General features: G+C 52.6%; 1 protein-coding gene across 6 annotated transcripts in view; it reads right to left on the bottom strand.

Annotated features, from left to right (window-relative positions):
* Nucleotides 1–2,787: 2,787 nt before the first annotated feature.
* Nucleotides 2,788–23,988, bottom strand: part of PAX2 (paired box 2) — an 81,370-nt gene continuing 60,169 nt past the window's right edge. For 3 of the 6 annotated variants that reach the window (XM_082611359.1, XM_082611360.1, XM_082611364.1), the window contains 4 exons: nt 22,450–22,576; nt 8,001–8,102; nt 5,651–5,737; nt 2,788–5,141 (listed from right to left, as the gene is read on the bottom strand). In XM_082611359.1, the coding sequence (XP_082467485.1) occupies nt 5,020–5,141; nt 5,651–5,737; nt 8,001–8,102; nt 22,450–22,576 (438 nt within the window). In that variant the 3' untranslated portion in view covers nt 2,788–5,019. Of the gene's footprint in view, nt 5,161–5,650; nt 5,738–8,000; nt 8,103–22,449; nt 22,577–23,988 lie in introns of all 6 variants that reach the window. The other 3 variants (XM_082611361.1, XM_082611362.1, XM_082611363.1) reach the window with 2 other exon arrangements.

Below are 23,988 nucleotides of genomic sequence, written 5' to 3'. Positions count from 1 at the left end.
CAACCAAGCCCGTGCACCACAACTATTGAGCCTGCACACCACAGCTACTGAAGCCCACACGCCTAGAGCCCATGCTGCGCAACAAGAGAAGCCACTGCAATGAGAAGCCCGCGCACCACGATGAAGAGTAGCCCCTGCTCGTCACAAGTAGAGAAAGCCCCCGCACAGCAACGAAGACCCAACGCAGCCAAAAATAAATAAATAAAATAAATAAATTTATTAAAAAATAAAAATATTGAATGCTCTTTCTTTTTTTTTGCGGTACGCGGGCCTGTCACTGCCGTGGCCTCTCCCGTTGTGGAGCACAGACTCCGGACGCGCAGACTCAGCGGCCATGGCTCACGGGCCTAGCCGCTCCGCGGCATGTGGGATCTTCCCGGACCGGGGCACGAACCCGTGTCCCCTGCATCGGCAGGCGGACTCTCAACCATTGCGCCACCAGGGAAGCCCTCCAGCCACATTTTGTTTGGTATATTTCCATGCCTCCATGTCTTGGCTCCTGCTGTTCCCTCAACCCAGGACAGTTTCTAACAGTCATACTTAGTGAACCTCAGCTGGGAACTCTGTGGGAGTAGGGTGGGGGGACAGGGCTAGCAGAGTCAGAATTAGGTGAATTCTGAGGAACAACAAAGCTGGAGAATAGGCCCTGTTTGTGTTTGGGGTGGGTAAATGGGACTGCAGTTAGAACAGGCAACTGGTCAAAGATTGTAGAACATGTTTTGGGGGCCCTCAGGCTGATTCCAAGCAGAAATCAGCACCCCAGGAGCGACACAGCATGAAAGTCAGGCAGTGGTGGTTACTGTTGACAGCGGATCCTCGCTGTCCAATTTGGTATGAAGGAGACCAGAAATAGAACAGAAGGTAAGAAGTTCTGGTGGGAACCAGGTAAGAGGCCCTGGCTCCCAATCTGATGAATTGAGCAGGCCAGGGCTCCCATTCTGGGGGCACCTGGAGGCAAAACCAGGCAGTGGGGGCCAGACAGCCTGCTCTACGTGATGAGCACAGCATTGACTGGGCCAACCCAGTGCCCTGATGACCTCCAGGAATTCACTCACTGCGCACCAGGCAATAATCAGGAGTTCTGCCATGCTGGATTTCCATGGGTTCTGAGCAGGCTCTCTGAAGTGGGATGCACATCTTCCAGGGCGAGCAAGATTATTTATGCATGAGAAGAGAACACTGGAATTTCTATGTATTCCAATCTCATCCTTTTTCTATTTTATGTCATAAGATTCATAATATGTTAGTCTAGTAGTACATTTATGGAATTTGTAAACAAGTAAATATACCTATATTGCAAGTACACATTGACTTCTTTTTACTGATAGGGTGTACGATCAAAGAAGTTTGAAGACCACTCTTCTAAGAGACTGGTGATTAAAAGGAGTAGCACTGGGCAGGATGGAAGGTGGGACTGTCATTTGCTAAGATGGGAATAGGGAGGAGACACAAGTGGGGAGGGAGAAGGAAGGGGATGGACTTGATTAAGGGCTTGCTGATTTGTTGGGGGTCCCGCAGTGTCATGATGTGAGTAGGCTGGGCAAATAGGCTTGGGGAAAGACAGGCCTGTTGGAATCATGATGGAAAGGAGGTGCCTGGGAGACACTGCCCACAGCCAGTGGGAAAGGTCACTCCTAGGTCTGCCTCTAGGCTCTGCTTGCAGCTGCCCAGCCACCCCTGGCAGCTCAGAGCTTCAAGAGGCTTCCAAGTGGGAGGAGACAGAGATGGAAGCTGAGCTGGGAAGGTTTCCCAGGGGCAGAGAAGGAAAGTATCCAAGGGCGGAGAACTGGTGGAGGCCGTGGCCTTTGTGGGAGGGCTGGAACTGGGAGGTTGCTGAAGGGATGGAGAGCAACCCCCTTCCAAGTAGCTCAGAAGCAGCCTGGACAATCACTCCATTTCTCCCCCAAACATGAACAGAGAGACCCAGGGACAGACACTCATCCTTCACTGGACACCCGGGCACAAGAACAGTAAGGGTGTCTGAGAAAACCAACAGTTCTCCCACTTCCCCACCCTCAGACTCACACAGGGACATGTAGACCCACGCAGACCAGCAGGAATGGGAGCCAGCGACAGACCAACCGACCCACAATATAGGCGCCTGTACGCCCTCAAGATACACCCGGACCACACCAATCCTAGCAGCTGCTCGCCCAGGTCGGGACTCCGCCAGAATCAGGGGGTGCGCGAGGTCGCTTGAGCCCCCTGGTTCTTCCCTGGTCTCTGCGGGGCTGGACGCTGTCCCGGCCCAGAAATAAATGAGCAGCGAGGAAACTGGTGGCAAGCACCTGTGGTATCTGTGCGGCCTGGGGGATAAAAATTGAGGCGCGGAGGAAGGAGACAGGACAGCAGACAACCCCCCACCCATGCGGAGAGGGCCTCCGACGTCGCGTTCTGAGAGCCTGCACCCTAAGTTTGGGTGTGGTTGGAGAGGTAGGGAGACCAAATCACTCACTCGAAGGTAGTCTCAAGTTTTGCAAAGCGAAAACTCCTCGCCCCGAGGGCGGGGTGGGGGGGCAGGCAGACTCGTCTGGGCCATTGCCGGCTTTCGGCTGCCGAGGAGAGGGTCCGCAAAGGGGTGGGAGGAGGGTCTCAGCAAAGGGGTGGCAGGGGGGTCGCAATGGAAGTGCCCTTGGGAGGATTATTGAGGGTTTATTTGAGATCGACCAGTGTGAGGGAAGGCCTGTCCCAGAGACAGGTAGAGACAAACCTGGAGCCACGGGGAGTGACATACAAAATTTTATTATTATTATTTATTATTATTATTTATTTGTCATATGCAAAAAAAAAAAAAAAAAGGAAAAGAATCAAAACGAACCGACGCGCTGAAAGCGGCCAAGGAGACCAGAGCCATCGGGGGATCTTCCGAGGGTTCGGCTGGGTCCTGGGTCTGGGTCCCCTGTCGCGCCAGCCCCACAGGAACTGGAATGGGACGGGCCTCGGAGTTTGAACCTCGGCTCCCTCGCTGCCCGGCACGAGCCACCGGAGCCTGGCTGGGCACCGGCAGTTCCCTTAACTATTCTCTTCTCTCGTTTTCCTTTTCAAATAAAAAGGCTCGAAGGGGAGAGAGATCTGGGCGAGGACTCCAAGCCTTTTCGGATTTGTTCAAGGATTTTTATTTATTTACTTATTCACTTTTATTGACTTTGTTTCTGTTATTTCGAGTCGTCACGATCCACGGGTGAGGAGACATGCAGGGCGCATCGCCGCTACCGAGAGAGCAACTACGGGGCAGGGCGGCCCGGCCGCCGGCGCCCCAGGGCGCGCGGGGCACGGCCTCGAGGGGCGAGCCTGGGGGCTGGAGCTGCCACCTCTGATCTAGTCTCAGGGGGCAAGGCAGCCAGGGCAGGGCTTGGGAGAGAGGCTGAGGGAGGGAGAGAGACAAGAGAGACGAAGACTGAGAGAGACAGAGTCAGGGGGAGAGAAGCAGAGAAGAGAGATGGAGAGGGGAGAGATGCAGAGGAGAGAGATGAGGAGGAGAGAGCGAAAACAGGGAATCACAGAGAAATAGCCAACAAAACAGAGGCGAGAGGAGTCCACAGGACCATGTTCGTCATTTTGCATAGAGATTTTTTTTCGTAATTTTTTGTAACAGAAAAAAAAGCCCCCCTCCCCCAGGACGTGCTGTGCTTTAGTGGGCGTGTAGCTGTGTCCCCCCCTCCCCCCCCAGCGAGCGGCGACTCTCACAGTACAGACAGCGGGGCGTATTTACAGGCAGGACGGGTGGGCAACGGGGACTCTACCCGGCGGGGCGGGGCGGGGTGGGGCGGGGTGGACGGGGCGGGGTTATATACATAGGGGTTCGCCTTCACACGACACACACCGTCTTTCTAGGAAGCAGCAGCCTGTTGGGTTGTTTTTGTTTTCCTCTTTTGCAAAAACCATCATATTAAATAAATGTAGACTTTTTGCGGCCCTGTTCATTTCCTGCCAGAGGAGGAGGCTGGAGGTGGGTGGGAGGGGGTGGAGTGGACAGCCCCCCACCTTCCACCCCGAGCAGCTCACACGCCAGCTCAGACCCTGCTCCCACCACCTGCAGATTGAGAGTCTGTGTCGGGGGAGTGGGGGGGCATCAAGCAACCGCTCGGGGAAGACCAGTGCCGCGGCCTGCGGAAACGTCCTGAGGCAGGCACGGAAGAGCCTTCGGCGGGGCAGCGAGTTAGGGAGGAGAAATGCAGAGCGTCGTGGGCTGGGAAAAGGACGGGCAGGAGGGGGAAGTGCGAGGTCGGCAGATGGAAGAGACGCTGAGGTAGGGGCAAGGCGGGGCTGAGAGTCTGGTCACTAGTAGGAGATGCCTGGGCCCTGGGGAACTGGGCAGTTCAGGTGGAGTAGGGAAGAGCCAAGAGTCGGGCTCCGTGGGTGCGGGCTGCTGGGGCCTGGGTGCCTTGGGTCACAACCTTGGATACCTGACAACCCAGCCGCCGCCCCCCCACGCCCCCGTCCCTAGAGCCCGGCCCTCATGCCCCCATTCCATTCCACCTTCCGGGCAGGGCACAGGTGGGGGCAGTCCGGTTGGCGCCGGGGTGCGGACTTTTTCCCGAGGGCTTGGCAGGAGGCTCTTCCCCCTTCTGCAGAACATCGTTTTGTTCTTAATTTCCTTTGCCCAGCCAAGCCTCCCGGCGCCGGAGCGTCCGAGGCGGGCTGCTCCGGGGCTGGGCCGCGCTGCAGTCCGCGCTGATTGTGTGTCACAGAAACGTGTCCCCCGCGCAGCGGCGGGCCCGGCCAGAGTCCGGCGGTGTGGCTGGTCGGCTCCCGGGTCGGCTCGGGCGAGGCGGGGATGAGCTGGGTCGGGCCCTCCTCTCGCGATGCCGCGCAGTCCAGGCAGGCGGGGAGGGGCGGCGGGCGGGATTGGGGGCGGCGGGCCCGGGCCTGAGGGTCCCGCCCGCGGCTCCACCCGTCCTGTCCGGCCTTCGACGGGGTGAAGTGAAGGGCTGTAGGGGTCCTGGGATGGGGTGGGTCTGGGGCGGTGGCCGGGAGGCTCCTTGTCGCGTCGATCCTCCCTCCCTCCGGGGTGGGCGGTCAGACGGGGACGATGTGGAGGCCAAAGCTGTCGGCCTGAAGCTTGATGTGGTCCCCGCGGTAACTAGTGGCGGTCATAGGCAGCGGCAGCAGCGGCAGGGGCGGAGCCCCGGGGGGCGGCACTATAATAATAAGGGGAACCTGGAAGTTAACACAGGAGAAGAATGGGCTGGGTGAGAGGACAAACAGGAGAACAAAAAAGGAAAGAAAAGCAAAGCAAAGACCTCCCCGGGGTGGGGTCTAGCAGGGTCCGGGCAGGGAGGCATTGGCTGGGCTGCGGGGCTGGTTGCCCCCAGAAGAGCTGCATTCACCGGGTGGGAGAGGCACCCGATCGGTGTCGGGGTGTTGGCCGCCGCCCGACTGCGGACCTTCAGGGGGCCCGAGGGTGGCGGCGGCGCAGAGCCTTCCAGCGACGGGGAAGGGAGCGGAGGGGAGAGTTAGGAAGGGGCGGGAAGCGCGGGCGTCCTCTAGGGATCCCGGGGCCTCAGTGCTGCGCTAACGAGCCTGCCCGGCTGGGCACCCAAAGGGCGGGTCGCGGGGAGTCGGACCCGCGTCCGGAAGCAGCACTGCCGAGCTGGCCGGCGGGCGGAGGGAAGCGCTGAGCCGCCGGCCAGCCAGGTGGCGTACTCACTTAGTAAGGCGGGGTTGCTGAATCTCCAAGCCTCGTTGTAGGCCGTGTACTGGGGATGGCTGTACGGGTTGCCGGAGAACTCGCTCCCTGCGGGAGGGCGAGGGAGTGGGGATCAGACACGCGCAACGCCAGAGCGGACCCGACGTGCCCGGCCAGCGGCCTCCCCCGTCTCCGAGGTTCAGGTGCAGCGGGCAGGGTAATGCCCACTGCGGGCGGACGGCAGGGTAGAGGCGGAACAATCCACCTGGTCCAAATGGGGGGAGCCCATGGGGTGTGTGTGTGCGTGTGCGCGCAAAAGCACCGACCCGCCTCGCACACCGGCGTGGAGGTAACTGCGGGGCGGTGCCCGCCTGGGGCTCCCCCCGCGGAGGCGCTCCGGACCACCCAGGAAGGGTTTGTTCCGGGTCCAGGAGCGCCTACGCCGCTGCGTTGGGAGCCAGGGACTCTTTAGTGGAAACTCTGGTTCTAGGAGCCACAGCCCCACAGGGTGGAAGCGGGGGAGGGTGGCGAAGACAGGCCCTCGGGACACTTTGTCCCAGAAAGTCCTGAGAATGGCATCTCAGCATGGTGTCAGTACAAGGGGTGGGGGCTCTGCTGGGAAACACCCCCCTCCCTCCTTTCCCTCTAGAGATTTGATAGGTGGGCCACGCAGGAGGGGAAGGAGGCGGCGGGAGGCAGGTGGACTGCCCGCTGGTTCTCAAGCGGTGAGCGGAGGGCCCCGTGGGCTGGGAGCCGTCGGAAGCTGCTTCCCTCCCTTTGCGGGAGAAAGGCCAGGCCTCCGGGTTTCCCCCTCGCCCTTTCTCCTGTGTGATGACCCCAGACTGTTTACAGTGATCCCTAACCGCGGGTTAAGTAGAGGAGAAGGGGCCCCTCTCGGAGAGGGAGCTGGGGTGGGGGTGGGGGATGCAGCCACTGGAAAGCCTGTTTATTGACAAGGAGGGAAAGCATGCGTGCAGCAGGATAATGAGCTTCTGAGCTCAACTGTGACCAAGAGGAACTGAGCTATCTCCTTCCCCATCGCTAATGAAACAAGTGTAATTTCCTCATCAGCACTAGATTCTGTTTAACGACTCCCCCCTTGCCACCATGAGCTCTCTGAGGCTCCCCTCATCCCCATTCCCTTGCAGACTCCCCCCTCTCTCACCCCCGCCTCTCTAAGACCTCCTCCAGCCTCCACCTGCTCACTGCTGGAACCTTCCCTGAAGAACCTCCTGGCACCCAACGCTTCCATTCGCCCTACCCCAAATCTGGGCAGGGATACCCTCACCCACACCAGCAGCTCTCCTTACCCAGTTCCTCCACCTCCCTTCAGCCCCTATTCTACAACACCCAGCAACAATCTCCCTCTTGGCCAGCCCCCTACATCCACCTCTGCTTACCCAGGGCTGTCCCTGAATGAACGGTCCAGGAATGGGGCCAGTCACCCTACTCTATCCTCCCCCTCCATGAGAGCTGAGCTTCAGGGAAGGGGCACACAGAGGGCAGCCAGCAGGACAGGAAGCAGGCCCAGTGAGTCTCATCCTCTTTAAGACAAGAGTTTTTTGGTGCTTCTGTGAATAGGAACTTCAACTCTCTTTGGCTTCAGGCCCAGCTCCCAATCTGGGGTGAGGGGTTGGGGAGAGCACAACCTCCAGCTGCCATCACCAGACCCCAAATATGGCCTCTGTCTCTCTGATCCACACAGCCCAAACCCAGCTCCTGTCAGATGGGGACGAGTCAGAGCCCCCAGGAGCAATGAGGGCCCAGGGCTCCTCTCAGGAGATGTGGAGGTGCTCCAGCTTGTCTCTCTCTGAAGCCAGTCTCTCTGGTTCCTGCCACAGTCTGTCTTCTGTTCCTCTTTCCTTAGGGAATAACTCCCTTCTCTCCCTGGGGTGGGGTCGGCTCTCGACACTGGTCTTCCCTGTGGGTTGGTGTGGACCAGGGTGGCTTTGTCTGAGTGACAGACATGCCCCTGGAAATGGTTCTTGGCTCCAAGTTTCCATGGAAACCAGGGCAGACTCTTCCAAGCAGTGTCAGCTGGCTGGGGGTGGGCTGAGTGTGGAGCTGAGGCTGCGTGCTCCCGGGCACAGACTGGGGTGGGTGGGCACTGCGGAGGGACCAGGACATACAGAAGGGTGCACACACTACTGCAAGCACTTCTGCAAGTTCCCTCCCTGGATTACTCATGAGGGAGGATGAGGGACCCCGGCTGCAGCCTCTAGGGCGAGAGAGGGATAGAACAGCAGTGGCTTGCAGGGGTGGAGATGTTGGGTCTCCCCCAGCCCCAGCCTCAGACTACAGACCACTCAGCAGCTCACCCACAGTTTAGCTACTCCCACCTAAATTAGGCAGCTGCAGCATTGTCACCTACCAGGCACCATTCCTGCCAGGGTGGAGGTGGGGTAGCTTCCCTGGCCAGTGGGGGGCACGTGAGGGGGGTAACCAGGCAGAGTGGTGCTCGCCATGTCACGACCTGGAAAAACACAAAGGGGAAGGGGTGAGGCCTGGAAGAGAGGGGCCTGCCTCTGCTCACACAAGGGTACTCCATGGAAAAGAAAGCGCTGAGTGCAGACATGTAGGGGCACACCTGAATGAGAAGGTCCAGGTGTGCCCTTACATGTATCTAAGCTTACCTAAATGTCCTATGATCAGCTGTGTGTATGCACCTCTGCTCTGTGTAGCTCTTCGTGTGTCCCTCTGTGTGTGTGTGTATGTGTGTTTGCCTTTGCTTGTGTCTCTTTGTAGCCCAAACCCAGATGGAGAAGGGAGGGAGATGACCTGGTTTTACTCCTCCTTCCCGGTGAGATATTCAGCTGTGGTCTATCCAGTAGCCAAATGGACCTCTATCATCTTGCTCACCTCTCCCCTCTTTAACACCCCATCTTTCCTTCAGGCTTGGAGGACACCCCACCAGCACCTGTACAGGAGCTGATGGGTATTCCTTGTCCTCTCCAAGTGAAGCTGCAGGTGCTGGGCCTGGCAGGTGTGAAGAGTGGGGGGCCAGCCAGTGGGCTATTTTGCTGTCAGTGTTCATGGCATTTAAATGATAGAAAACCATCCTTGAAGCAAACCAGGAGCTTTGAGCTAACAGTGCACATGGATCAGATCAAGTTCCAGTGAGCAAAGTCTGCTCTCCCCACTAGCTGCTAGACTTCTGTCCCTGGAGGTGTCTATTAGCTAGAGTGTGGAGAGTGGGAGGAAGGGCTTTCCTAGTATCCTGGAGTGAAGGCAAAGCGAGCCAATCTTAGGGAGATACCCATGGTCCACAGATATCTCTGGAACACAGCTGTACCTGAACGGCCCCCCTTCCTTGCCTGCCCCCTCCATGGCCATGAAGCGGTCACCGCCTTCTTTGCAATTTAGCATGCTCCAATCTCTAATGACAATAAATGTGTCCTCTCCCATACTTCCATGCCCTAGAGACTACTTCATCCTCTCCTGGGTCCTGGGTCCCCTTTCTCCTCTCCATATTTCCCTTACACTCCTCTACAGCCAGTGCCACTCTCCCACTCTAGTGCCTCTGTCCAACCCTGGGAAGAGGTGTGGCTGGAGGAAGGCACAGAACTAGGCATCTCTGGCCCACTTTCTTTTCGTCAGTTGCCCTAGACCTCATCCTCCCGATGGCTATTCCAAAGCGTTTCTCTCTCTCCTTGCCACTCTCCCCTTAAAGTCGACCTCACCTCCAACTTTCCCGAAACGTGTGAGTTTCCTCACCACTACCTTAACACATCTGAATGATTCATCCTTCCCTAAGTAGACAGAGATGCAGCTCAGGCTTTTGCATTCCCAGCTGCCTGTGAACCTTTTCATTAGCTGTCCCACTGTCACCTCAACCCTGACAGGAATAAAAGAGATCACCTTCCCCCCAGTCAGTTCTACTGACCTACCTGAAGACCATCAGACCAAAACCTCTGGCGTCGTTCTTGACATAGCACGCCCAGCTTTGCAGTCAGTCGCTGGGTGTTGTCAATTCTCCTTAGCAATATCTGTTACATCTGTCCCACCTTCATTTCCTCCACCACCTCCACAGCTCAGCGCCTAAGCACCTGCCCTTGGTCTGCCACAACAGTTTTTTTGCTTGTATTCCCTGCCTTCAAATTCTTCTCCTTCAGTCTATCCCTCACAAGGCTGCTTGGCTAGCCCTCATGAAACGCTGCTTTCATCACATCACTTCCCTTGTAAGAGCCATCATGGATTCTCTGTAGTCTACAGTTTGGGTGTCTCTCTGGCAGTCTACACTCTGCCAGGCGTTCAAAGCCTCCCAGGTACTCTTCCCCACCCAGTTTTCTCAGCTCTGATTCTCACCCCTTCTGGTTTAGTGTGACTGTTTTCACTGGCTTGGATGCTGTGAAATCTCTGCTTTTGCCACCTCATTTTCTTCTTCTTGCTATAGTTTCCCTTTCCTTCCCTTATAAGCTCAAGGCTTAAAACCCCTACTATTCTACCCATCGGAGAAGTTTCTCTCTTCTAAACTTCTATAGTGTCTGTGCTCCATGGTTTACCACGTCACTACAGTTCATGAGACATCAACCCTGTTGTTTTCCTCCTCAAACAGATCATAATCAAACGGAGGGCAGGCCCTGTCTTCTGCTCTGTCATACAGTTAAGAATATGGTAGATGCTTAATAAAAACTTATTGATTAATTCTCTATCACTCTATTGGACTTAATAGCCAATTCCAGGTGGGTTATATTGTTTTCTGTTTCATATATGTTGGTGTGCTTTGAAGAGGTAAAAGCTGGGCAAAATGTAAATGTTTGAATCTGCTTTTTTTCTACAAATAATTTGAACAATGGATCATGAATTTTTATAAGATGATGAAAGATTTATACAGGATGATGAAAGTGAGGGACTCATACGATGTGACTCAACTTTATCATACAATAGAATGATTTTCTCTCTACTTATTAATATAGCTAATATCTTACATTTTAAAACTCAAGAACAAACAACAGAGTAGAACTGTCAAACAAGAGATCATTTTGAACTCCCAGAGAGATAGCAGAGAGAATCTGTGTTTGCTCTGTGTGGGTTTTCTTTCATTGACTTCTATTGTCAACTAAATGTACAATCCTCCTGACCATCTCTCAGTGGAGAGGACTTCAAGTGGACAAGTCAGCAACATCTATCAATTCCTAGAGAGATTAATAATATGGCATTTCGTTGTCAAAAAAGACCTAAGACAGAGGAGAGTTAGTGAGGATGTAGAGGTTTTGAATAGAAAAATAGAGAAATCCAATTCTTGGTCTTATGATCCTAATGTCCACAAAGCAGTCAGGAAGAGAAGGACGCTTCTTTCTCAATAAACAGGAATTTAAATGCAACTGAATTCTGATTTTCAGCTGCATAGCTCCCTCAGCTTTTCACACACAAATTCCTTGTACTCTAAGGTTGTGTTACACAATCCCTTACTTAGCTTCAGGAGAGAAGAGGAAATGTGGGATGACTAGAAAGGTGTTGCCAGCTACCTGGAGGCACCCCTATTGCAGTGTTTATTTCCACTGGATCTTTCTCTTGCAAATGGTCCAACTTCCAGCATACAGAAACTTCGGCCTGCTGAAAGTCAGCCACAAAACTGTTGATTGAGAGACACATTTCCAAATTCTATTTTAAAAACTGAATCTGGGAAGTGCTATTCAAGCATTTTTTTTAAGTGTGAGAGAAGAGACCCATGATGAGGAAAAAGCATGCAAGCATACGGCTGTGATTCTGCTGCTGTGGATTCTGTAACATCATTACAGTATCACTGGATTCTGTAACATCAGTACAGCATCACTACCAAGAGGTGCCCATTCAGGACCCCTGAGGCAATAAAGGTATAAGCCACTGCATACAAAGCACCCTCAATGGCTTCATTAGCACACAGGTGACACCTGAAGAACAGGAACAAATTGACCAAACTCTTGCCAGAGCCATATATTCTTCTGGAACACCACTGTCAATAATGGACAACACACACTGCAGGAAGTTTTCAAATTACTAAGACTGTCATACCATTTGCCCAGCAGCATTCTGCAAGCAAACTTCTTTTAGTGAGTGAATATGAATGGGTAATGGAATCTGTGCAAGGAAGAATCGACAGAGTACTGGGCCTTGCATTACTACCGATGGGTAGACAAAGGGGAGCGGAGACAGACTCTAAAACTGTATGACAGCACAGCCACCTCCTTCAAGCAAACAGGCAAAAGTGCAGAAAGAGGAGAAAAATAACTTCAGAGCAGAATACATCAGTTATAAAATATGTGTCATCAACAGACAATAGGAAGCAGTAAAGCCTTTGCTTTGCTCACTGACAATGCCAGGAACATGAAAGCAGCACCAAGAATTACACATGGATAAAACCCCACATACTACAAGAGGATGGGCATTTCATGTTGGATAATTGCTTCCTAGGATTACAAAGTTTTAAAGAGGGAAGAGTCTTTGAGATGATCAGTCTCACTTCCTTGTTTTAAAGTTGAGAAAATGGGGGCACAGAGGGGCTTCGTGACTTTCCTATGGCTACAGAGCTAGTAACTGACAGAGCCAAAGTGTGAAGCTAGGTCTGTACCACACTGCCTTTTAATGATAACATGAAGTCAGATACTCCCCAAAAGAGCCAAATAAAAGGAAAAAGAAGTCATCTGACAAGCAAAATCTCATATTGTCACTGCTGTCATTAGGATGAGGCAAGAAAAACAGGACACAAAGAATAAAATATTGACACTGAAAGTCTGTAGTAAAACCCCATGGGGTGGAGTATCAATCTCTTTGGAGAGTTTTCTGAAAAACAAAGAGGCTCTTCAAGAAACAGGGGTAGTTGATGGGCCTCCCTGGTGGCGCAGTGGTTGAGAGTCCGCCTGCCGATGCAGGGGATATGGGTTCGTGCCCCGGTCTGGGAGGATCCCATATGCTGCGAAGCAGCTGGGCCCGTGAGCCATGGCTGCTGGGCCTGTGCGTCCGGAGCCTGTGCTCCGCAACGGGAGAGGCCACGACAGTAAGAGGCCCGCGTACCGCAAAGAAAAAAAAAAAAAAAAAAAAAGAAACAGGGGTAGTTGAGAATCTAAAGCACCCAGAAGTGTTAGAAGCACTGTATTTGATGAGGATGTCTTCTCAGTTCAACTGCAGAAGTCCCTGAAGATTCTAAAGCCAATTTCTACAGCAATCACTACATCTGAATCAGACAGTGCCCTTTTGTCAGACATTCCTTACCAAATGGGCCAGATCAAATCAACTGTTTTGGAGAATCTAAGTGCAGTTCCTCTTACAAGTACAGAGAAAAGCAAAGTGAAAGACTTTATTAAGAAAATTTCAGTCACCGGATAATTTATGCTATTTTGTCAGGTTTTAAGATCCAAGGGCAGAGTTGTGTTTCTACTTGCACCTAGACTAGCTAGCATTCACTGAGCACCTACTATCATGCTAGGCACTGTCCTAAATATTTTCTATATATTATCTCACTTAATCCCCATATCAACCTATGATGTTGATCTGTTTTAAATCCCCATTTTATGGATGAGAAACTGAAACTCAGAGGGGTTAAGTATTATATCCAAGATTTCACAGCCAGTAGACGACAGGACCTGGACTACAGAACAAGCCGTATACTTGGGAATGGATTCTAGAATGACATTCTCAAATAATGTAGACCCAGAAAATAGGTATTTGGCCCAGGAAAGTAACCTGGGATTATGCTAAGCAAATCCTTCCTATAACAGAACATCTTGTTGCTTCTTGTTTCTTGCATGTTTCAGGTTCTTCCATTTTCTATAGCAAGTGTTTTAAACTGGGGTTCACCAATCTTGTAGGATGTCATGGATGTGCTTCAGGGAGTCCATATAAAGCTACACATGTGATGTTACAGATACATATATGTAATATCTAGATGGCTTTTTATCATGTTCTCAAAAGTATTCATGACTCAAAGATTAATAAGCAGTGTTTATAAAAGACCAAAGAACCTTTGTTTTTTGGTGTAAGAAAGACACTGATTTGTTTGAAACTATTAGAATTGGACCAATAAACCAGATCATACAAAGAATAGTAAAATAACATGTGAAGGAGTAGGGAGGCTTATCTCAAGTAAGGCAAGTGTCAGCAACCAGAAGACCAAGGAAATAATAAAAAGGAAGCTGCCAAAGCAGCAGAGATGCTTTAGTTCAGTGATGGCAAGATAACAGACTTATTAGACACAGATTTATACAGTAAAAGTTATATTCAATCAGTTTAGAGATGCTTTCCCTCAGTATCTTTCTCTGAAAATGAGCACTTTTGCTATCCACTTGACACTATGGAGGACCCTAAGGCCAAAAAACATAACTCTTGTTTTACTATCCTAACCTCAAGTTGTGTCTGCTTCTCATAAGGTCGTGAAAATGAAGACATTAGATTGCTTCAAGGTTGGCAGTCTGTGCCTAAATTTGACACAAGCATTTATAATACTTCCAAGAATACAGTTATTAAATTTGTAATTACTGCCTAAATATACTGTATGTTTACATGTATTATACCAATTATGATCACTTTATGACCAATCCAAGTTATACAGAATACACCAAAGTAACAAACTTTAGATCTGTAAAAGATGCTTTAAAAGGAGAGGAGAAGAGCTTTCTACATATTTCATTTTATTCCTTATTTCCCGGGTTTCCAAATTCTCCAGAAGTTTTCTCCTGGGGGGCAGAGGTGCCTGTATGAGGGTCCCCGGCCCCAGGCTCTGTCTTGGCCCCATAGCTCTGCATCCCAAGGCTGGCCTGCCCTGGGCTCCAGCAGACAGGGCTGTGCTTGCAGCTCAGGGCGGCTGCACTCCCAGCCAATCTCACTTCCCACCCACAGCTGGACTTTTAGTCCGCGGTGTGTCCTAGGCAGGGATGCTGCCCAGATCTATGTGGGCTCAGTAAGGTCTACACCTCGACAGCCAACCAACTGGACACAACCAGTCATGCTATTCCTACCCCTTCTCCCAGCACGCAGCCCTTCATGGGCCATGGTAGCCTGCTGGCCTAGGGGCCCACAAGAGGCGCTCCTTCTAACTCAGCTGGACCATGGATGGAGCTGCAGCCTCAGGATCGTGGGATAAGGATAGGGAGTGTTGGGGAGAATCACATTCTTAGGGCTGAAAGGGAATTTGACTATCCTCTAGTCTACTCCCTCATTTTACAGAGGAGGAAACAGGCTCGGAGAGAGAGGAAGACATCCCAGCCCTCTCCATGGTTCACTTCCCCAGGCTATGCTCTCTGGCTCCACTAGAAAGTGGCAGAGGACGACTGGAGTTGGGCAGGTGCTGGCACTCTGGAGGCTGGGCCCAGGCTCACCGATGGGCTCAGAGCCCCTCGTGCTGGGTGGGCAGAGGTTAAGCCTGTTTGCACAGTCTCCCGATACTCCAGGTCTCCCAGTTCCTCTCCGGCTTTATTTTGTTCTCTGAGAGCACTGAATTGTCAGCTCTAATCCTTCCGAAAGCGCAGCGTTTTTCAGGCGCTCTGTGTAAGTGAAACCCTAATCCCAAGGAAAACGGCCACTTAAGCTGCCTGAGCATCAGGCTACTCTCCGAGCCTGCCACAGGATTTCCTCTGCCCTGCCCGCCAGCTCAGCGGCCCCCGAGAAGGAGAGGGGAGCATTCCAGGCTGAAGGCGTGCAAAGCCCTCTCTGAAGTAACAATAGTGGCAGGGCTTGCCTCCCAAAGCTCAGGGTTGAAAAAGTGCTGGCTTGTTTGTCCTGAGCAGGGGAAGGAAGGATTCTGATCACCCTGAGGAGGGTGGGAGGTCTTCCTGTCACCTTGTGGATGGCTGGCTCTCGGGGGGAAACAGGCTTTTAGGTCTTACCTAGGTGACTCTGAGGCCACCAGGACATTTCTGAGCCCTTGGTCCCAATACATACCTGTAACATTCACTGGGACACCCCTCTTTAGGGTTTCTGGTCATCCAGAAAAGGTTGGGTTGGCTGACTTCACTTTTACTTAGCCAACCTTTTCTTTTTAGAAAGTGCCGAATAATGGAGTAAACAGGCTTAGTACTGGGGGATGCCCCCCTTTGGAGAACTCTCCTTTGGGACACCCCAAGCGTCTCTAAATATCTACAGCAGCAGAAAGTTTCCCTATAACCCAGCTATCCATGAAAACAGTGCCCAGTGTTTTCTAATAGGCAACACTTTTTTGTAGTTGACTACTACATGCATTTGAAATAAAGCTCGTTGATTTCTCAAAAATATTTTGATTCAAATTCAAACTGTCCTCTCTCCTTGATCTCTAAATGAATTAGTGAGACCATGCCATGGGGGGCCAAGCACAGTCCATTTGGTGTGCTCAGCCTTTGGGTCTCATGGACAGAGGGAGGAAATGAAGGAAGGAGTCAAGAGGTAAGGTCCTAGGTAATGGGCCAAAGCTGAGCTCAGCTTAGAAGACCATAGAACTACATCTTTGCTAAGATGCCCGGGTACCCTTCATACCTTCCTCCTGCTCCTCATGCCTCTCCTTCCCTCTGTAGCTCCATTAGCAGCCTCACGTGCTTCTGCCCAAGGCACCCTGCTGGGGAGGGAAGCCTGTCACTGCTGGGATGGCTGGTGGGCACAGACATGGGTGTGGAACTGGGGCTGGAGATTGTGGTGACACAGCTTTTGTTCTATTCAAATTTGACCTGACTCTCCCAGTCCTAGAGTAAATTAGTGTCTTTTCTTTGCAATATCTTTTCCCTCTAGGGGTGGACTGGATAAAGAAGCAAGGGAAAGAGCCCTGATCCAGTGACTCCCTAGGCTGCAGACCCAGGGCACCCACATTATCTGTCAATGTCTCATTGCTATGGAAATGCCCCTGTAATTAAATCAGAGCTGAGGTCTGGGGGCTGGAGGTCCTTGGGGATGTGGCTGGAGGCCTCAGGGATGTTTGGAGGAGGCTAGCCTCTTCCCAGTGGGCCTTCTCAGCTGAGGAGAAACCCTCTGGCTTGGTTTGGCCTCCACAGCGACAGGCTCTCCGACTTGCCGTGTGTCTGAAGTTGCCCTAGCCCTCTCCTTTCAAGGTTGGCGAGGAACTCTGATGTCTATGCCCTAAATTCCTCAGCTAATCAGGGGCTTTGAGCTGACAGACAAGGCTAGGAGACTCCCAGCCTCCTTCAGAAACATTTCTCAGCCTTTATTGCCTTCTCCTCCCCCAAGGGGCTGGCCAAGGGCTAAGCTGTTTGTTTTATGGAGGGAAATGCAGTGCATTGGAAGGGGGTTGTTAACTACAGGAAAGAGGCACTTCCTAGAGGTCCTCAGGACTCCTAGAGCAGGAGGAGGAGGGTTTCCCAGGGTCCACACCTCTGTCTGCTAAAAGGCCACTTCACTAACCATCCTAGATGTGGGTAAGGAGTCTAAACTTCTAAGAGTCTGCAACCCTTTCTCAGAAGCCAAGCCCATACTACTCTCTCTAGGCCCCAGGGGCCAGCCCCTGCTTTTCTTTGAACTTTGCCTTACTGGCCTCCTCCACCTCTGCTCAAATTTGCCAGCTTCCAGGAGACCCCCATCTTCTGCTCTCTCTCCCCACCGTGGGCACTCCCCTTAAGGGACGCATCCACATCTCCTCCCGGATCTTAGCTACAGATTCCGGCAGAGCTGCAGTCTCCGGGCATCAGGAGAAGTTTCTCCCAAGCTCTTGAATAAAACCACCTTCTCCCCACCAGGATGCGGAAGCTGACAAGCCTTTTTTTTTCCCCCATGAGGGAGGAATGGACTGTCCCTGTTACAGTGCTCCAATGTTCAGATATTTTTCCAAAGAAAAGGGAAGACTCTCTGCTGAGACTTAGCAGTCTGGGAACCTGGATAAGCAGGGGAGAGGCTCTACTTTCAGGGCTGCCTGGGGCTCCTCTCTTTCCATGCCTCCGAGTCCCAGAACAATGCGCTATAGGTGCCTTCTTTGCCCTTTAAGATCTCCATTATCTGACAATTTGCTGAGCAGTGGTGGGGAAGGGAATGTGGGATCAAGATCTGTGATTAACACAAAACATACTTCTCGGGCTTCCCTGGTGGCGCAGTGGTTGAGAGTCCGCCTGCCGATGCAGGGGACACAGGTTCGAGCCCCGGTCCGGGAGGATCCCACATGCCGCAGAGCGGCTGGGCCCGTGAGCCATGGCCACTGAACCTGCGCATCCGGAGCCTGTGCTCCGCAACGGGAGAGGCCACAACAGTGAGAGGCCCGCGTACCGCAAAACAAAAACAAAAACAAACTTCTTTTTTATCTTTTTTAGAATGTTAAACATGCTTACGTTATAGTTGTTTTGGGATTGTTCTATTATCTCTAGTTCTTAGGGGTATTAACTGTCCTGTATATTGATTCTGCTAACTCTCCCTCATGATAGTTTGTATTCATATGAGGTGTGTAATTTTTTATAGTGAGCTCATCTTTAGTGATGGATTTTTTTTTTTTTTCCTGTGGGAGTCCCATGTGCCCTGGATTGTAGAATGTCTCTGCAAGGAAGGTTTGCCCTTGTTCCTGCTGGGGTTTCCGAGTGGGTTACTATCCTAGACAAATTTTTATGTAAGTTCTTAGCTGGGGGTTCCTGTCACATCCTCATGGTATAAATTTGGACTCAGGGTCAGGCTTGGGGGTCTCCATTTCTCATGGAGACGTTATTTTCCCTCCCTTGCTTTCCTGAGCCCCTGGGATGAGTTTGTGTGCTTCCCATGCATAGATAGCGTTGTCCTGCTCTGTCCCTGGTTTTACTCAGGGGAATGCTGACTTCTAGTTTCCTGCTTCTTTGGGGCCCAAGGTCATCTTTTCTGTCTGGTGTGTTACAACCCCAGCCTCCCCCAATTAGGGTCTGCCTCCAGTGTGATGCCAGCAGCCTCTCACGTTGCTCTGGCTTTGGGTCTCCCTCTATTTCTTGCACCAGAGGGTGAGGTTTGGTTGTGTGGTAGCAATTCTCATTGTTATATTTATCCAGCTGTTTTGGTGAGTTTAGCCTGCCTTGTTTCTAAATATCAATCTCACTCCTCTATAACCCCTCCGGGACTAAAGTGAGGATGGCAAGGACTACACTTGCACAAAGCTCTCCCAGTGCTCGGCAGTGAGCCTCACCAGAGGCCAGTGAAGGCTGCTCACTTGGTGCAGCAGCTCTGGGGCCTGGTGCATCCCTCGGCTTCTAGAGTGAGCATGGAGAACCGCTGTACCATCTCTGACTTCCTCCAGCGTTCCATTTGGGCTCCAGGGCAGGGAACCCGCTCTCATGATCAGGGTGGATTTTCGCCAGGTGCAGGGACTCTCAGAATTCTCAGAAGCATCTCAAGTGACTTTGGGACTACTGAAACTAGTATTCATCTTATTCTCCCAGATCAACATCACTGCCAAGGTCCCCTCTATGGCTGCAGAGCTGGCCAGGCACAGGAAGGGAGGAGTCAAGGTGAGGAGGTTATGAGGAAGGGGGGCTCTTTTCTACCAGTGACAGGCGACTTGAAGGCACCAGCACACAGTTGGAGTCAGAGTCCTCACTGAAGAGGCCCTGACCCAGAGGCCTGTGGGACCACTGAGGGCTTGATGGCAGCCCACTGTGGGGTCCTTTGGAAGGGTAAGAAGGAGGTAGAAGGTACCAGCCACAGCCAGACAACCTGAGGAAGCCTGGGGCCAGAGTGCCCCCCACCCACTCTCTCATCTAGTTGGTCCCTTTTTCCTTATCACTTAGGAGAGACTCGGCTCCGTTCCAGACCAGCAGCCTAGAGCAGTGGGCTGGAGAGAAGAGATGCTGCTGAGCTAGAGCAGCCCAGCGGCGGAAGGGAAAGTGGGTGATAAATTTGAATAACCAGCTTGACTTGGCAGCTTGCTGAGTTGTGATGCAGTGAAATTAAAATCTCAGCAGAACTTGCAAACACTACTCAGAAAAATCAGTCTCTCTCCTTGGTTCCATGAGAGAAGGTGGGGAGTGGAGGCTTTTGGGCCGAGCCCCGGCCTCTGGCAGCCACCCTTGCCTGCAAAGTGATCAGCTGTGTCCTGGCCCACTGGGCCCCACTCTCCCCTCTACACAATAGTCCAGGCTCCTCTCTCCTCTCAGTCCTGACCTTGTGGAACAGCTGCATCAAGTGGCTGGTGAAGTTTGAAATCAGCCTCCAGTGCCAGGAGGTGGCAGGAATATCAATAAGGTCGGATCTTCAGGTTGGGTTAGGGCTTCCTGGGCTGGTTTCCTCAGGACTCATTCCCAAAGGTTTGCAGCCTCAGCTGCCTGTCCCTGGGGAAGATGAGCTGGGGGTTTAGGATGTGGGGGATGAAGAGGGCTCCTTGAACATCTTGGCACACTCAAGCCAGGCTGTGGCCACAGGATGCCCTCCTGCTCTCTCACCTGTAGCACATACCTGGCCAGAATCACCTGCCGGAGAGTGCCTCCCCTTTTCCTCTTCCACCAAAGCCCTTCATACTCTCCAACCAAGTAAGCTCTTAAAGAATCTTGGAGGGCAATTTTTACAAATACACCAAAAGCCCCTCCCATATCCCAGCTATTCTTGGAGCCCAGTTCTAGATGTCAACATCTTTCTAGAAAAGCTCACCTGAAATCCACCTCTCTGGTCTGCTCTCTACATCACTGCTCACCGCTACCTGCAAACTCCTGGCCCGAAGGCTAATGTGCTGGACCCATTCCTGAGACGATCCATGAAGCCTCTGGGCACTGCCCTGTTTCTCACCTTGCCAGTACCTCCAGCAAATTCTGTTCATCCCCATAATAAACACATCATGAATCATTCATCTTTAATAGATTATGCAAATTAGGAGGACGTAAAATCAACAAAGATCAATAACTGCAGCCATTTAATTGCCAGCAAAAACATTTTAAGAATGAGCATAATCTGTAGCCCTTTCTCGGGTAATGGCACCATTAATCCAAACATTGGATCTTGGCCTAAGTGTAGAAAAATCATTCCCTCCCCCCTCCCCCCACCCCTCCCCCACTTCTCCACACACTTCTCTCTTTTTGGTAATTTCCAGTTTCTGAGCAAGTTTCCCTGTCATTACCACTGGTGAACAGCTCCGAATGTTAATGGTTCTGCTTTTGTTACTCCTGGCTTGATTGAAATGTCGCATACAGATTGAGATGTTAGTGCTAACTTGCCACCTGGGAATGTCAAGCTGGGTCTGAAATGAACTTTTCTCACACTTGGATCCAGATGGATCAGCCGGAGATGTTCCCAGGCTGAGCTGGGACCATTCCAGGGCCATGGGGGGGGAGGCGGGCGGGGGATGCTCAAGGTGGAGGCACTTTTCTGCACCAGCCTGAGTTCTCCTGCTGCAGGAACCCTACCCCAAAGATCCTTCTCTCCACCACAGGAAGCCTCTGCCTTCTAGACTGTGGCCCTGGGCCCAGGGAAGCACAGCTGGGGTTAGAGAAAAGTCTCCTGGGCTCTGTTTTGCTGCTGCCTGGGGTGGGCCACTTTGGGGAGGTGACCACTGTAACTCTCAGCAGATCAGGAGAAACGTGGCCGGGCCTGGACCATCACTCTTTCTTGGGTCAGAATACCTACAGCTCAGAGAGCTTCCGAACTGGGTATGGAGGGTTCTTGATGAGGGCCAGTTGATCATAGGCTGTATCCTGACCCAGCTTATGTTGTCACTCCCAAAAGCCCATCTAGGTCTCCGACACTTCCAGAACTCAACCTCTGATTGCCTAGCCAAAGAGCTCGACTCTGTCCAGGCTGGAAACAGCTGTACCAGGACACCCCTTAGGGAGAATCTGGGAAAGCTAACAACAGGGCTCTCCCAAGCCCCCCAGGTGGAGGCCAGGTGGCCACTCGCAGCCCATCTCAGACCTGAGCCGTGCTCAGAACAGCTCCAAGTCAGAACCAGTGCGCTGTCCTCCAGTGAGGCCATGCCCGCTCCCTGTCTTTGGTGACGCTGGCTGCTGCCAGGTCCCCAGGCCATCCCCACTCGCCTTGTCGGCAGGTAACGCCTCAGTGTCTCCCAATCGCCACCAAGACCCTTCTCAATCATTCTGTCTCCCAAGGAACAAACGGCACATTGGCTTTAGTGTCTCCAGAATAATTAGGTGAATTTTAATAACACCTCAATGTGTGTCTCTCCCACTTGGGCACTTTCCTGGCCTGGAAACCCTTCTGCAGTGCCAGCCGCCTTCCACAGCCCTCACCTCTGTAGCCTGGAGCTTCATCAGCTGGGCTCTACACTGTGCTGCACCTCAGCCTTCTTCCCCTCTAGCTGCCTCTGCTGCTCCTCCCTCATCCATGCCAGCACCTGGATTGGGTGCCCCCTCCTCCTGCATTTTGACTGAGGGACAGGCCAGACCCTGCCTGGCCTTGAAATCAAGCCTTGGTCTTAGTGATTTCTCTGGGAAGCTGCAGAAGGGCTGAAATAATTGAGCTTACCTATAACCACATAGCCAGATGCCACACTCTGAAGCCCAAAGCCACAGCTTTGGCACACCAGGCTGCACAGAGGAGAGGAAAGCAAGTCCCCCAGGAGCCTTGGGGACACAGGAGTGTGGAGACTCGACACTGGGCACTCATGCTCCACTCTTGCCAGCCCGGCCTATTTGCCCTCATTCTCCTGTACACATCCTAACAAGAGGCTCATAATTCCGGCCACCTTGGTGGAGGCAAGAAAAAAGGCAAAGGAAGAGGCAACAGGATGGGCAGAAAGAACCAGCCGTAGCCCATCCTGGCTTTGACCTTTCCAGGCTGGAGCGTACAGAGACCCTGACCATGGTTTTTTCTCCCACATCTGCACACATCTGTTCAGGAAGCACCCTGGTTTTTTGGAGACTCACTCTCTCTACAGAGATCATGGCAGGGAGCCCACTTGTCACACTGGGCCCCAGATGGCATGGGCTGAGGCGCCCCCCACTGAAAGCAGTTTCCCACCCTCCTGGAAGCTCCCTTACCGGTCACAACGGGGTATGTCTGCGTGCCCGACACGTTGTTGCCCAGCTCGGGGTTGGTGGATGCAGATAGACTCGACTTGACTTCATCAAGCCCAGGGGTCAGGGCTGGGAGGGAGTACTCGTTCCCCTGGGAGAAGAGAGAAAAGAGACAGCTCACTATTGACGTACACATGCGGAGAGAGGGCTTGGTGTGCAGATGGGGAGGAGGAACGGGGAGCCCTCCCAGATGGGGTGGAAGGAGATGGCCAGGCAGAGGGCGGGGAGTGTGGGAGGGACGGGCTCGATGGATAATGGAGAGTTGTGTGTGGGTGGGGGCAGACCTGACTCTGGGAAGCTGAGGTGCAGCCTGTACATTCTGGGCGGGTACCCCAGCACCCTTTACATCTCTGTAGCATCTCTTGTCTAAGAAGCCCCAAAGGCGGGGTTTAGCAGTGGGAATCCCCCTGCTGAGAGGCAAGCGGTGTTTTAAGCTCCCCCAGGGGTAGGGAATCTGGGGGAGGAGGGGGGAACCCTGACATGATGGCAGAGGCAGTAGCTGGGGGAAGGGCCTAGTGGGGCCTCGAGCCTGGCACTGCTGGGCTGGCTGACCGGGTGCTGGAGCCCCTTTTTAAAAAACAAACAAAGACTGCCTCACGGGCCCCTCGCTCTCTGCCTGTGCACTGGGGTATGAAATTGGGGAGGGGGAGAGTCCACATGGCTAACAGAAGGGTGGGAGGGGGCCAGTCATTGACTCTGAAAGGGTGTCCTGCCTGAAACACTCGGGTAATTGCCTTTTTATTGCAGCCACCGCCAAGCCAGACCCCAGAGCTGGGCTGACCAGGAGCCCGCACGAAGCAGGAAAAGTTGCTCTGATTAATATTACGTTAAATTAAAACTGATTTTCTGCTCTTTCGGGTCCGTTTTTTTTCCCTTCCGCTTCCTGGCCCCCCCAGAGGGCCCTCTCCCCTCCCTGGCTGGACAGGATTGCCTCGTCATTTCCAATTCCTTCTCGTATTGATCTTCCTGTAGAAATCAGTTTTGTAATTAGCTGCAAATTAGGCCTTCTACTGGGGGTGAAGCTGCCCCCTGATTTATCACCAGAGTAATTCGCTGTGATCGGAGAGAAATTAAAATGAACTCAATTAGGCTTCGGATTTGCTTTATGGGCCCTGCTCCGAGTTTCAGGGGGAAAAATGACTGTGCTGGTGTTTAATAGTCTAATGAAAGTAAATAAAGGTTATTCATTGTAATACAGCCGGGGACTCGGGGAGGGTGCACCAAGCCGCCCGCCTCCGCCGGCTCCTCCTTTGTTGGTTTATGGCTCAGGGCACCTTAAAAAGACTTTTGATTTTTGTTTTATGAAGACAAACAGCTTACGGGATAAAAGGACGGGCGGGGAGAAAGGCGAATGGCTGGGAGCTGTTGGAGTCCTAGAGTGGAACTGCGCTGTGCAGTCTGTGCAGATGCGCTGGTGCGTGTGCGTGCGGGTGTGTGCCCGAGTGTGCACACATGGCAGGCTGTGCTGTGCTGAGGCTGTGGGCCTGGCCTGGGCTGTAGTGT

This window comes from Mesoplodon mirus, assembly GCF_964341445.2.
Source record: "Mesoplodon mirus genome assembly, chromosome: 2".
NCBI classification, from domain to species: Eukaryota; Metazoa; Chordata; class Mammalia; order Artiodactyla; family Ziphiidae; genus Mesoplodon; species Mesoplodon mirus.
Note: the sequence above shows the minus strand (reverse complement) of the source record. Positions and strands in the feature narration are given on the sequence as shown.